Source organism: Rhizomucor pusillus, assembly GCF_041956525.1.
Source record: "Rhizomucor pusillus strain CBS 183.67 unplaced genomic scaffold VTP01scaffold_12, whole genome shotgun sequence".
In the NCBI taxonomy this organism is placed as follows: Eukaryota; Fungi; Mucoromycota; class Mucoromycetes; order Mucorales; family Lichtheimiaceae; genus Rhizomucor; species Rhizomucor pusillus.
Window position 1 is genome coordinate 718,462 of NW_027192154.1, and position 14,331 is coordinate 732,792.

A 14,331-nucleotide genomic window follows, 5' to 3' on the forward strand; every position below is an offset into this window, starting at 1 on the left:
TTACAAGCGTAACACGTCTCGCAGAGCATCAAGTTGCCGTCGATCTTCCGATGCAGCCGCATCCGAGCATGCGGGCAACATGAGTGACTGGAACGTGGTAGTGGAAATACCACTGATAGAGTTATTTCTTGAGATCGGTGGAGGTAACAGGGATGTAGGTGTGGACAATGTGCTGCTAAACACGGGGGACGCCGTGTCACTTGCTACCTCCTCGTCCGATGAAACGGGTGAAGATGAAAGCGAAGGAGGTGGAGTAGTATGGTAAGGTCGAGTGATAAGAGGGGCAGGTTGCTGTTGAATCAGATGTTGTTGCTGTTGCTGTTCTCGATGATGTTGCTGTTGTTGTCGATGCTGATTGTTGTAACTCATCATGCTGTGAATAGCCGCAGAGTGACCACCGCTTGTTTCGAGTGGGTTCAGTTCCGGATAAAGACCCTTTGGTACGATGATATCGTTGAGCTGTCTATCCATGGAGGGCACCTGGAAGCGGCCGGCGACGACATCAGCCTTTGTATAATAGGAAATAAGATGGAGTTTCTGATTTGTGGCAGTACAGATAGAGAAGCTTTGCTTGATTAGGCCATCGGGCTTGTAGGAGTATGCTGGAGTTGTCTTGTTACGCCGAGGTCGGCGCTTTGTGTCAAGTTCGCGATATGTAAGGAAACTGCCCAGTACACGGCTGGGTGACCATGTCCGACCGTCTGTCCAGCGTCGCATACCGGCTTCGTTTTCATCCCAAGCAAAGACTGAGCCTGACCGTATCGTGACTCTTTCTTTAGAAGAAAGGCGGCGCTGTACCCGGTGTAGTTGCCCGCGGCGGCAGGCTTCGAATATAATGAGTGCATCTTGGGGTGTTTTGATATGTCCAAAGTAAGTTTCCATCATAGTCGGTGAGGGGAAATTTGAAGAAGGATGAAGGGAAAAGAAATGCCAAAATTCAGGAAAATCGAAATTTGGCTTTTATCGGTTTCTCAGATTAAAGTTTCGCACTAACGAAACACGCATTTCTTTTGGTGGGAGAAATGGCAAAATGCGGATTCATTCTTGGCAACCCAGCAAAAATGCGGTTTTAACCTAAAACTCGAAAATGCGCATTTTCTAAAATTGCGGCATTTCCTAAACCCAGGTCCGAAAAAAAGGCCCTTGCTTTTTCTTTTATATCGTGACCAGATGACGGTCAAGGTGATCTTGAAGTATAAAGTTAAGAAAGGATGACCACGTATTCTTGGATGTTGCAAGTCAGGTCTAATACAGGCTGGTTACAATAGCCAAATTGGGGTTTTAGTTTCCATGACATGGGATAACCCCTCGTTTTTTTTGCGTTTGTTGGTTTGCTTTTACTCTGTGTCTCTGCAGCCTGAGTTCGCTAACACAATCAGGGCAGATTGCGTGTGTGTGTGTGTGTCTCCTTCCTTGACCGCATTCACACGCGCACGCGCGCTCAGGTACACACACGCATACACAACAAAAAAACCACATGTACATGCCGTCCTTTTTCCGAGTGGTGCTAATTTTTACGCCAGTTTACTGTTTATTTTGAGTCTAGGATGCGAATTGTGTGGCGTTTTAGTGGTGTTATCGGGCGACTGGGAAAGAATTCGATTCTTCTGGATTAAGTTAAGGAGGGGTGTTGCGGATCGATCGAAGAAATTACTATAGGTTTTTTTTTTTCAATCATATTCTGTCGTCGCAATTTTAACAAATCTAAAGCTAAAAATCAGGACAATAGCGACGATTTATCGATTGTTGTGCTGTTCAGGGAGATCAGGGTGTTGATCCAAAAAAGTACCTGATGCCGTTTTTTTTCTAAATCTGCATTTTCCCCAATCAATCTCCATATGGATCATTTTCCGTTATTTTGGTGCTCTCCAAACCCATCCCAAAAGGTCAGCAGGTTGTCACATAAAAAATCGTCACGCTAAATTAAGGACTTTGCTTGAAAGAGAGGGGAGCTTCCACACAGTCGGTTAACTTGCCAACCTTATTTCATTTGTTGCCACACACATACTCTATACTCAAGGCGCATGTAAATAATCATATATTGCCACTGCAACAGTACACAAGCGTTTGTGTAATATTAGCTTGTTTTGCTACAGATGATGAGCGTGGATAACGATGGCTGTATTTTTTTTCTAACACTTTCTACGAGTAGACAAGGTGTGAAATAGAAACTGCTAGTAATTTCTGGAGATCGCCGTCGCTTTTCTATTGAGTTCCCTCTTTTCCACACTCTTCTTTTTTTTTGCTTTCTTTCTGTTGGATCTTTAATTTTCTGCAGCTGTTGTTGCTGCTGGGTGGTGGACTTTAGTTTTGCACCAGTTTCTCATGCTTGCTATTAGAAAAAAAGTGTAGCAATGCGACACTCCTATTTTCAATGGAATCCTGTCGAAAGCTGGTTGATAACGGATCGCGCGTATTTGCCGCAAGATTTTTCAATCATCTCTGAGTGTAACAAGGTGGCGTTTAGGATTATTAATAGGTCCACGTACCGGGTACATTTGTGCGTGTGCTTGGGGGAGGGGGAAGATAGCCATTTGGTTTTATTTACTTCTTTACAACATTTTCCGCGAGTCAGTTGACAAAGCCAATTATTCACTTAATATCGGGATCCGTAAAGATCTTATTTTATGTTGTTAATTATCATCATTTTCTTGCAAAGGATAAGGGCAGAGAACCTGGGTTCTGCTGGAAACAGTCGAACAAAGGCTCTTAGAACGACACCGAAAAATTTCATAAGGAAGCTCATTAATACTTGTGACCAGTAGATATCACAGAGTCCAGAATGGGGATTCCAGCAGGACTAGGAGTAATGGTAATGGACGACATCGTCTGCTGCCGGGGCAGTTTAGTCCCTCCAAGAATTTTGAGACCCATCCTGGACCTATCAGGATAATGCCATGCATGCAGATGCGGCTAAAACACCCTGCTATTTACAATCATGACAGGCCTTGAGACACATGTGCAATTCAAATCTAAAGGCAGCTCAGGGCAGCTCGACGCACGAGGAGGCTCACTGCGCGTGCCATGTTACCATGATCAGATGATCGCTCACTTTTCAGCTACATATACACATGTCTTGCATGCCTTATGTTCGCTGGTATGTAAAAAAAGAAAAACATGCTAAAGGGGCAGTAGCAGCGATGTAGGCATTTACATTGTTTTCTGCCTTTTGCAGAACCTTGGCTATGTATCTGCTGCAGCAGCGGCCCCTCAATCGCCGATCGTTTGTTTGCCTCAAAACAAAAAAGTTTACCTGCCTGTCTTGATAATCTACAACAAGGCCAAAGGCGCATAGCTGCACAGACCCCTCCTTCTTATGCACTTTTATTCCAAGCAAGATACGCCCGTCCTTCTGCACTGTATCAATTTCATATGTAATAAGATCGCGACTTTTTCAGAGAAGGATAAAGTGCAGGCAGCTGGATGTTGTCGTTTGCATAACGGCGCAGTGCAAGGCTAGTGTTCCTCATCAACAAAACGGACTTGAGCACGACGGTGTCACTGTCGCTTCATATAGAAAGTGCATAACATATGTACACTTTAAAGACTAACTCACTCAGCAGGATCCCGTTGCTGATCACAAACAAACCCAAAAAGACCGGCTAATTCCGCGCAATAGAGTCATCGGAAAACGCTATTTAGTATACGAGTAGTGGCCAGCAGCACCAGCAGCTACCGATAGAACAGGAATAGAACCCAGAGATTTTTCATTTACCCCTAGATGCCCTCATTTTCCCTTTTACCACATGGAAAGTTCTGGCCTTGTTGAACAAATGCATACACAGAGTCTGCATAGGTAACAAAGATAAAAGATTGCTTAGTGATAAGTGAAAACCTTGCGTCTTCTCCCGCTGCAGTCCTGTGGAATAAGGTTGGTCAATCCCTGTCATTATTCCCATGGCTCTCTTTTAGAATGTTTTGCTACATCACTCTGCATGAACGCAGAAGCCTCTGTACTTTCCAGATACATAACCGCCTTGTCGTTACTCCCCGAATTTCCCAGGAGATGGACTCAGACAAAGCCAAACTCTATGTGAAAGAAGCTTTTTGGGTTTAAAAGAAAATATCCCCAACCCCTTGGAAACTCTAAACCTCTTCACACGTAACACTCTTGCAGCAAAGTTATTGGCAAAACACGGAGATGAGACGGAGATGCTTAATTTACACCGTATTCAGCATCTCCAAATGTTGAGCACACACATATATTCACATATATTCACACACATTCTCTCTTGTTGTGCTTGGGGAAGTTTCCACTCCTTCTTCGTGTTGGCGCGCAATAGAGAGTGTGGCGCTCAAGGCAACGAAATGCACAGACATCCTAAAAACATTACAACGATAAACGTCGCAGAGCATAATCACCCGTGCTTTGAGCAATTCTTGCAAGAAGCAAACATAATCTTTCCTGTCTATCTTTGTTTTACTTTTTTTCTTCAAAAGCACTCTTCAATCCAGGATACTGCCTTGTTCATAATCTCTTCGTGGTTCTCATCGTCCTCGACGGTTAGATGTTCAATATCTTCACTGGATTCCTCAACAGCCTCCTTTGCGACGACAGCCAGAGGGAAGTAAGGCTCAAAGTCTGTTTTCGGCATTGCTGCTGCAATGCTTGCGTTGCTAGGTCCGGCAGCCAACACTAGTCCGGTTACCGGTTGATTGGCAACGTACTTTTGACACACTCTCCAAGCCGCGAGCCCATGTGCCACCATAATAGGAGGGAAATCCCGAAGACTCTCGGATTCGCCTCGGAGCTCTGTCGTGTGTATGGAAAAATAAATGTGGGGTCAGCAAAGGGAGACAAGATGAGGAGAGCAACACACATGGTGGACAGCAGTGATTGTCTGTCTTCTTTCTTTTTCCGGGATTCTCCCCGCAGATCAATGCGCCATTACCTTGGTACCAAGTGTCCAACAATTTCTTGCCGTCGCCATTGTTGCTATCATTTCCATCCTGCTGACGACGCAAAGACGCCACAGCTGATTTGAACGCAAACTTTCCGAGGCGCTCTTGCCATTTTTCAGATAACCTACAATGAACTATGCGTGTGTGCATTCAGGTTCGTGGCATGTCGCGACCGCCGCGCTCAATCAAGTTTGATAATTACTGGCTGGGTGTATCCGTCTCCACCAAGACGACTGGCACTGGTCGCAGGCGTGCTCCTTCAGGCGGTCTCCTTGTCGTCACTGTGATTAGGAACCGTCGCGTCAGAAGGTTTCGAGCTTGCATGGTTCAGGCAAAGGAGCGGAAGAATGAAAATTTGGGACTCTGTGTGAGTTTCATCGCTGACTCCAAACAACAGGATAGCAAACAAGAAATGGACTATATAATTCCTAACCTTTCTTTTTGTTTTCTGCACTTTCCAAAATGGCAGTAAGGATAGCATTCGACAGAGATACATACATTTATTGATATCTTGCAAACTGACCAACGAAAAAACTGTCTGAATGAGACATTCATCAAGCAAGCAATGTTAAAGTTACTGCTCATTATTTCCATTGCTGAATGTTAACGGCGCCGGATCTACCAAATAAATATGTATTTATGCACACTAACCGTGTGCCTTTTCGTCTCTCCACCAAATGCCTCGTCCTTCAATCTATCCATACATATTCATGTCTTCCATTGTCTAGCTTTATATACAACACGTACATCAATTTGCAAGTACGTCGTCTTCATTCTTGCCAACGCTTACAACATCAAGGGCACGCTATGTTCAGTAGATAATAGCTTTCCCCTCGAAGATAACAAAAAAAGACCGCAAATGTTGAGTAGCCGACTTCATCAAGCTATATTGGATGACAAAGAAGCAAGATTATGAAGGGCTTGTGAGTCCACCAGAATAAGTGAGTAAGGATTCCCACAGCCCGCCGAGGCACCAATTCCTTCCATGGAGTCCAGACTACCTACCTTTTTACTTGCCATCTGTGCATATTGCATGTCGATATTGTTTCTTGATTGACTGTATTAGAAACCTGTGTGCTCTTCTTGATTCTAATTTTCACATCTCTTACCCTGTCAAAGATTTCAGTGACGATCATCGACACAAGAGCCCTATCGTGTATGTCTGGATAACTTTGACACACTACGCTTTTCCAAAGGTTTGCCGTGCTGTACACGGTTAATCCTGTGGATTAACTCATTGTATATGGTCAATGAAGGTATCCAGCGTATGAAAAAAGGAACAGCTTGGGAATGTGAAGGTAGATTATATATGTACATCTTAGCTAAACATTAATGTTTAATCAATTAAGATAAAGGCATATGATGCAAATTGATAAGTCACCTGGCCGATCCGCCACGGAAGTCTCCAGGTCCAAAAATGTTGGTGGTAACTGTGGTGCTTTGAGCACTCCAATATCTTCACGGTTGAAAATTCATCACTGTGCACCATGAAATGGACAGTGGACGGTGACGACGTTTTCGGACTGGACGCAGGAAGCAAATTCGAGTACAATATATGCAAGAAGATAAACAACGAATGTCTTCTCGGCGTACTTCGCGAATACGAAAAACAAGTTTGCATTGGCTCCTTTTATATAAAACTTGTCCCTTTGAAAAGATCCCTTGCGTTCTAAGATCGAATCTGGAAGGCACCTTTATTTATGGCGGTATGGTGGAGTTTAGCGGTCTGTATCGCCTTGATCCAAACGCAGTCGTATTGGTAAAGAGAAAGTTCGCCATCTCATTTGGACTCATGCACAATGGCGTCATTCAAGATGTTCTGCTCCTGCATTGCTGATTGTATTCGCATATTCAATAATTTTTCGTGAAAATCCGACCGATCTTTGCTGTACATACAAGGCTTCTGGATACATAGCTGTTAGTAAGATTTGTGATTGCTTTACCCCGCGCTTTAGGCACTGCAAAGACCACTGTGGTCGTCTCTGGCTACAGAATTTAACATTGCTTTAGACCTTGTTCGCTAAACAATCTTATATAACGCGCATCATGTTACAGCAGTTGATGTTGCCTTTTCGTTGATAAGCATGTGCTTTTTGCGCTATGTGTGATCAGCAGCATTTTCCTCCCTTGTAGTCTGCCTCTCGCCCGCTCTTTGACCCGCTTTGTTGAAATGACAAGTTGAAGAGTCCGCGAACGGATCGCGAGCAACGACTCCGTGATGGAATAGCCAGCCTCTCGCCAGCCATTGGTCCATTCAAAGTTGAAGTGATAAACCGACTTATGCCTGTGAACAAGTTCGTGAAAGGTCACATTACATGATGCGTTGCGGCACGGAGAGTTGATTTCTCAGAGGAGCCCTATCAAATGGAACCCCGGACTAGATCACTCAATAACTTTTAACTTTCTGTGGTACTGCATGGGTATTATGAACCCTTGACTATTGACAGGCTTTCGAAAAGACGATGCATTTGCAATGTTCATCAATATTCTCGTTGTTGATGCATATAAAACTTCCTTCGGAAATTTGGCGAGAAATCAATGACTGTGAGAAACTAGGGTTATACGGAGTGCAAGTATGCAAGGTATCGACCGATCTATCGGGAACGGTGGCCAAGAATATCCTCCTTTCAGGTGTTCACTCGACACCGCCTACTACCCAAACGCCTTCAACTTGATGGCCCTTAATGATATTTGCGTTTTCCAAACTTGGATTCGTCGACTTCAACGACGACACGCTCACGATTCTTGCCTCTGCCTTGATAACCGCCTAGATTATTTCGATTAGAACGATCCTCGTAAAAATTCCGTTTTTGCTAACCGATCATCATGTCCTCTTACTTGATATGGCCTGCAATCAATTGAAAAATCCGACTGGTAATCGAGGGAACAGTGCGAGAATTCAACTTGGTCATCGAAACGATTTGCGAATGCTGAACACGATGGACCCAAAGGTAAATAACCCATATAATCGCGTTCAAAGGTGCACGCAGGCCGGTGAAAAAGCTGTTGTTGCGAAGGGACCTCTGGGAGCGACGACAACAGTTCTTATAATCATGTCGCAGATTTTAGCAGGGGAAACCGCTCGTCCGGGAGATGCCAGGAAATTATTGAACACCTTGCAAGAGAGAAAAACAAGGTGAGTTACGATGGCCGTTTCCTTGATCCCGTTCTTTCTTTACGTCCACAACAAACAAATCAAATGGATATCCTTTTTTAGGTGTGAAGGTCACCATGCCACCTGAGTGCAAATAGTTGTAAGAGCTTCGTCGGCGAGGATGTTTATGCGGAATCGGATGTTTGTCGCTCTCGTCAGATGAGCTAGTGCTGTCACTGTTTGCAACCACAGTGGACTTCCTTTGTTCAACTGTAGGAAGACAATAAACAGGACTCTTACAGATCTATCTATCGCTTCCTGCTACTAGAGGGTGGATGCCACTGCTGACTAGCGCCATTACTAGTTTTTCAAAGAAATTGATGCTGACGGTTGAAGCTGTAAACGTCTAATGAGATATTTTGCGGTGTACCTTGCCAGCTTCAGGGTGCTTACGTTTCCTTCCCGTCTTTCAGTTGACATGTATGTGCAGGTCGCCATACTACCATTGCCACTGCAATACAAACAACCATACAAACATTTTAGGTCGGCCGCCATCTTTTCCAGATTTGGACGGCTAGGCGCTTCAATCGAATTCAGCATTTCGGCGATCATCAACGAGCGGAACTGGGTTATATCTCTTGTGACCTTGCCGTTTTCCACCTCGGAGACGATATGCACAATATCCATAAACTCCTAGCTAGTTAATTTCACATTGCAGTTGAGATATTGGTCGGCGAATACACTACAAAGACTCGTGCTGAACACGTTCCACATCATCGTACTGTGTTGCCGCGGGTTCAGGAACAGGATGGCTAGGGAGTGTGTAACAACTCATCTGCCGAATGAACCAGTCCTGAAAATCAATGACGCCGAAGCTTGCATTAAAGACATAGATCTTATATGTCAGTTTCTATCAGCAAGACCTGAGAAAATCAACCTCGATCTTGGCTTCGCTTTGATATTTGCTGAAAGAGACATGATATTATTGCGCTCCTGTATCCATGGCTGGTTGTCGTTGGATGCATCGGTGACGCTATGTCCAGAATCACGCTGCTGCAAGGATTCTATCAAGCGCCTTCCTTCTTCATTGACGTTCGGTTCACGTATCCAGTGCTTGTACTGATAGCGTTCACCTCGGTTTGCTTTCGCTTTCAGTCAGTCCAAAAAATAGAACATCTGGCCGACGTCCTCCATAGCTTGAGCTCCGTTTGTAAACATCTTTATCGTCTCCGGACAAGTGCTCGTCAATGATCGTCTTGTAGCGCGAGATCGCGTAATGCTTCTCATGAAACTCGAAAGGCTTCGCAAAAACAGGCCACAAGAGGGTGTAAGCACTGGTTATGCAGCATTGCGCGTCCAATGGGTATCCTTTCTCGTATCTTAGTTTTCATGGCTATCGGTGATCTCAAAACCAGCTGCCAATCTGGGTACAGCAGCCTGAAATTCTTTCTTCTGCGCTAACTTTGCGATCCCATTTATTGAATCTCATGGCCTGGTGCAAGTCAATACTTCAGGCTTCCACTGGAATATTTAACATGGCCGTAACATCTGTCTGTGAGCGATGGATGTCATCTTAGTGACAAGATGGTTACATACTCTGTTGTATATACTTGATATGTTGATTTCTTTTGTCTGTTGTTTGCAGAAAGGAAATTGATGGAAGATACAACAAGATCGATTCTTAACGTTGAGTGATTGTTCTGCACACAATGACTTGCTTTAATTGATTGGATTGGACAGCATGGATCAGATTCTGCTTTGTGAAAAGGCGTTGCTGCTATATTAATTAAGGTGCTGCGTATGTTGCACAAAGGAGAAAAGTGCAGATCACTCAGAAAGAGGCGTTGGTAACAAATCAAAAGTTGGCATCGGTCCAGCCCCTTTGTTTGTAAGAGTCGATGCCGAAAATGTAATAATAGACAATGACAACATAAATCACTGGTGCCAAGCTTCGCTGACCAGCAGCTTATTTCTATGTACTCTGTGCCAACGCAGAACTCGGGCAGTCATTCATTCTCTGATCGTACCCTTTTGGGTTGTCAACGGGATAAGTACGCAGCGCTGCGCCACATTAATCGCGGAGCAACGAGGGCACAATCACCACTGATTTGGCAAGTCGCCCGTCTCGACCATGACTTTTGTCAAATGTGATACACATTGGGCTATAATGAAAGTTATGATCGTCCAACGATAATGCAAAATTGCACCAGTCATTAGCTCATGGGATTACCGTTGCTGTGGTGAGCTTTACCGCTCACAATCAAAAAGTCATAACTTGTAGGCAGATCAAGGTGAGTATGTATGCCATCTCCCCACAGCCACAGTTGTGTCAGAGGAACGAGAACATTTTCCGGAAAGGTCATTACGCTTGTGCAACCTGAATTCTAATATAAGGCAAAAACAAACCTGTCCGTACATGCTGTATTCTCACCTCTTCTTCTTCCCCTTTTTTCGCATCTAGTCGTCGTTCGTAAACCATGGTCAAGTCCCTCGCAATCCTTGCTACTTTTGCCGTTGCAATCACCCCTTCGTTGGCTCAATGTATGTAACGCTGTAGTGATTTGTTTATGCGGGCATTGGATAATAGCACCAGTTACTAACCCATTGATCCGCCACCGTTAGCCGCTACACCAGCCCCGGCCATTCCAACTGATGTTAACCCCGATGCAATCCAGAGCTTCATGAGCTACTACAGCAACGGTGGTGGTGCTGAGATCTCCTCCTGGGTCCAATCTGCCATGAACGCACTCCCTACTGAGATGCAACAGAGCATTAGCAGTGAAATTGCCAGAGCTAGCCAATCCATTGCTCAAGCCGCAGGCAAGAACTCTGCTTCCTCTGTCCAGCCTGTCACTGGTGTTGCCGTCGCTGTCTCTGCAGTCCTCGTCGCAGCTGCTGGCTTGCTCATGTAAAAAGATTATAATCAAGAAGAGTGGATGTGATCTCGAAACTTGCTTTTTATATATTCTATTTCTACAGCATCGTATGTAGCATTATGTGTTACTGTTAACATTAAAGCCTCAATAAAACATGAATGGTTCTAAAACCATCTGCCCATTTTTAGGTATTTAACGCATCATGGCTGCAGCTTGTTGTACGGATGCATCCGCTATAGTGTAACCAGCATTAGACACCTGCCTCTGCAAAAAGTCAATACAGGATAAGCTTTTCTTGCAACGTTAGTCAGTGCCTCAAGACTTAGATCTCTCGACGTACATTATTCTGTCATCATAACTAGCAATACTACTCAATATTATGCATATATATTTCCAAATGGTAAATGACAGGTTCCATCATCAAAAACGCAAACACAGTAGGATGTGAAGCCATGGTACTAAAACAGAGATATCCGTTTATTTGCAAAGGAAAGAACAGAACTCATTGATCTGAGCAGAGAGGCAAGGAAAAGCAGAGCTAGTGTGGTTGAATTTCACCAATATTTGCTAAAGCAGCACCTAAATTAATTAAATAAAGCAACATTTGTTTTCACAAAGCTGAACCCGATCCATGCTCTACAACTCAATAGATTAAAGCAAATATGTTCTTTCATTCAATGCTCAATACTCAGAATTGATTTTGTTGCATCTTTTTCAATTTCCTTTTGGAAACAACAGACAGAAAAATCAAAATATCAAGTATATACAACAATGTAACTATCTTGTCACTAAGGTGATAGCCGCTGGCGATTCCTCCATCGCTCACAGATAGATGTCACGGCCCCATCAACATTCCAGTGGAAGCAAGGATATCGGTCTCTTGGGAGACGATTCAATAGATCCAACAAAACTACCATGGACTTGTTGGGATTTGTCTGTGTGGCATCCTCTTTGATGTATAGCTTATCAGTCATGTTAAACGATAGTGCATCTTTGGCATCCGTAACATCGTCTTGGGTCTTCTCTGTAATATCTTGGACGCTGCTGGAGTGGTTACTAGTCGCGACACTCTCAAGAGGATGGTCGTCACCCAGGTCTCCAAATCCCCAAAGTATCAAATCATTTCGTACTTGTGCGTTGGGGATGCTGGCAAAATGCCACTCAACAGCGTGTCCTGCATATCTGTCAATAGAGTCTCGTGCGCCTTTGAGTGATTGGAGCGCAGTGGAATCGATCCGTGTAACAGCCGCGAAATCAAACACGATAGCGCGCAACGTCTCTTGCTCGGCTGGGCTGGTTGCGGAGGAGGATGCTGCCGGTTTCTGATTCCACAATACATCGTTTGGCGGCCGCTGCTGCTGCTGCTGCTGCTGATGACTTGCATCCCCTTTGCGTGTGCGCAACTTTACTGTCTGGACCAGCCTTTCCGTCACGTATCCAGCGTTGGGGTAAAGTAGAGGACTTGAGAGCCGAAAGGCGAGAATACCTATGGGCTCTAGAGACTCGCTGTACTTCTGAAAATTTGCATCCTGCTCGTCAACGTATACATAGTGTGTGTGGCAGCCATCACAGAATGATAGATTGCTCCTGCTGGCGTTGCTACTGCTTCTAGAATCCATCAACGGCGCTCGAGCGAGGTTTGTGACCGAGGGCCTGGCAAGCTGGAGCAGCATCGCAAATAACGAAAGCGCGACCGCGACGTAGATACCCGTTTCTACGTCGGCAAAGAAAGTAACAAGTACGGTTGATACAAAGACGAGAAACTCTAGCTTGCTCGTTTTCCACAAATCCTTGAGGTACCGCGGACCTGTCACCAGATCCGACACCGCATGGATAATCACTGCGGCCAGCGAGGATTCAGGAATGTAGTAAAATGCTGGAGTCAGCACGTACAACGCCAAGACTACAACGGCTGACGTAAAGATGCTAGCGAGCGGCGACTTGACCCCCGACCTGGCCATGATAGCTGTCCGGCTAAACGCTCCCGTCCCTGGAAATGCACTTCCAGAAGAAAGAAGACAATATAGTCAATTTTTGATTTAAAAACATCTGGGTATGTAACACATAGTCTGTTATACTTTACCCAAGGAACGAGCCAACAATGTTGCTGATACCAATAGCCAATATCTCCTGATTAGCGTCGATGGTGTAATCTGCCATCCTTGCAAACGATTTTGCAACCGACATGTGTTCCAAGATCAAGATAAGGATGATGGAAGGCAACAGTGCTCCCAGATGATCCATGATATCCAGGTCTAGTTGTGGGACACCAACAGCTTCGAATCCAGCGGGAACATCTTGAATGATCCGAAAAGGACTGGGAGACATTCGATGCATATTGATAAGAAAAGATATCAGCGTCGCAAAAATGACCAGCACGCCGCTTCGCATGATTCCAAAGTAGAAATAAAGTTTTTGAAACCGAGAGAATCTGGTTGACAGCTTAGTGCTTAAGAACCTTGCAAGATACAAGAAGAACAATCCCACGAATCCAAATGCAGCGTCGACTTGAATCTGCGGTAGGCGGCTGAACAAGCCGCCAAGGATTTGATACGGTGCCTGCTGGTGAGTTTCTATATCAATGCCTGTCAAGTTGCCCCATTCTCCCAAACTAATTGTTATAGCCGATCCTGTCATGTACCCAGCAATCACGGGCGCTACGTAGGTAGATTATCATCAGTATAAACAACAACGATACGCATATTTTAATCAATTTAACCTGGTATAAAGTCGATCAAGATACCAAGACGAGCCACGCCAATCAGCGTCAAAATAATGCCCGCAACCAGGGACAGGTAAATTGCTACTTGTGGTCCTGCAACGTCCGGATGCGCAGCAGTAACATTTGCCACAGCTGTTCCTACCAGCAAGGATACGACAGCTATGTTTAAAATGTAAATTAGCACCCGATATCCCTTCTTGAAACAATAAGACCATTAAATCTTACTGATAGGTCCCACGCTTATATCTTTGGATGTACCGAACAGGCAATACAAAGCAGAACCTACGAACCCGGTGCTTGTAGATTGCTTTGGTGTGAATATCTTTTTTTGCGACCAAACAAGTACATGGCAGCAGGTGACTTACTAGAGCCCATACTGTGGTTCTAGATTTGCAATTTTTGCATAGGCAATCCCCTGAGGCACCATGACCATGCCAACGGTCACCCCGGCAATGACGTCTTGCAACAACCACTGATGAAAAGAAAATAGCAGCAGCAGCAGCAGCGTAAGTAGTAGAATTGTGTGTAAATGTGTAAATCCTTCCAGCATCTTACCGACAGCTTGTATCGAGTGCTCCATGTAAGGATAGGGAACGCTTTCACAATAGATCTCGCCATGTAACGAGGCAGTCTTCGCCAATGTCTCGATAGCTGGTCACGAAAGGTGGTGCGTTTGTAATCCAGAATGATAGGAGTATCCTCTTTCATCGTCGATTATTTTATACACAGAAAGATAA

General features: G+C 44.6%; 7 protein-coding genes across 7 annotated transcripts; 2 read left to right on the plus strand and 5 right to left on the minus strand.

Annotated features, from left to right (window-relative positions):
* On the minus strand, positions 1 to 885 carry VTP01DRAFT_2267 (uncharacterized protein; the record flags this gene model as incomplete). Its single annotated transcript, XM_069380709.1, has 1 exon — positions 1 to 885. One exon carries the CDS (start codon positions 883 to 885, stop codon positions 1 to 3), a length of 885 nt encoding a protein of 294 aa, XP_069237770.1.
* Positions 886 to 2,938: 2,053 nt separating this feature from the next.
* On the plus strand, positions 2,939 to 3,295 carry VTP01DRAFT_2268 (uncharacterized protein; the record flags this gene model as incomplete). The annotated part of the gene is made up of 2 exons (XM_069380710.1): positions 2,939 to 3,097; positions 3,176 to 3,295. The coding sequence occupies 2 exons, from the start codon at positions 2,939 to 2,941 to the stop codon at positions 3,293 to 3,295; spliced, it is 279 nt and encodes a 92-aa protein (XP_069237771.1).
* A 1,138-nt stretch (positions 3,296 to 4,433) lies between these two features.
* On the minus strand, positions 4,434 to 5,226 carry VTP01DRAFT_2269 (uncharacterized protein; the record flags this gene model as incomplete). Its single annotated transcript, XM_069380711.1, has 3 exons — positions 4,434 to 4,753; positions 4,893 to 5,026; positions 5,105 to 5,226. The coding sequence occupies 3 exons, from the start codon at positions 5,224 to 5,226 to the stop codon at positions 4,434 to 4,436; spliced, it is 576 nt and encodes a 191-aa protein (XP_069237772.1).
* A 2,311-nt stretch (positions 5,227 to 7,537) lies between these two features.
* Positions 7,538 to 8,683, minus strand: VTP01DRAFT_2270 (uncharacterized protein; the record flags this gene model as incomplete). The annotated part of the gene is made up of 4 exons (XM_069380713.1): positions 7,538 to 7,669; positions 7,741 to 7,805; positions 8,048 to 8,266; positions 8,533 to 8,683. 4 exons carry the CDS (start codon positions 8,681 to 8,683, stop codon positions 7,538 to 7,540), a joined length of 567 nt encoding a protein of 188 aa, XP_069237773.1.
* A 125-nt stretch (positions 8,684 to 8,808) lies between these two features.
* Positions 8,809 to 9,283, minus strand: VTP01DRAFT_2271 (uncharacterized protein; the record flags this gene model as incomplete). The annotated part of the gene is made up of 3 exons (XM_069380714.1): positions 8,809 to 8,849; positions 8,920 to 9,115; positions 9,182 to 9,283. The coding sequence occupies 3 exons, from the start codon at positions 9,281 to 9,283 to the stop codon at positions 8,809 to 8,811; spliced, it is 339 nt and encodes a 112-aa protein (XP_069237774.1).
* A 1,190-nt stretch (positions 9,284 to 10,473) lies between these two features.
* VTP01DRAFT_2272 (uncharacterized protein) lies at positions 10,474 to 10,908 on the plus strand (the record flags this gene model as incomplete). Its single annotated transcript, XM_069380715.1, has 2 exons — positions 10,474 to 10,537; positions 10,619 to 10,908. 2 exons carry the CDS (start codon positions 10,474 to 10,476, stop codon positions 10,906 to 10,908), a joined length of 354 nt encoding a protein of 117 aa, XP_069237775.1.
* An 11-nt stretch (positions 10,909 to 10,919) lies between these two features.
* Positions 10,920 to 14,302, minus strand: VTP01DRAFT_2273 (uncharacterized protein; the record flags this gene model as incomplete). Its single annotated transcript, XM_069380716.1, has 7 exons — positions 10,920 to 11,036; positions 11,712 to 12,873; positions 12,956 to 13,529; positions 13,592 to 13,753; positions 13,820 to 13,890; positions 13,960 to 14,066; positions 14,150 to 14,302. 7 exons carry the CDS (start codon positions 14,300 to 14,302, stop codon positions 10,920 to 10,922), a joined length of 2,346 nt encoding a protein of 781 aa, XP_069237776.1.
* Positions 14,303 to 14,331: the final 29 nt, after the last annotated feature.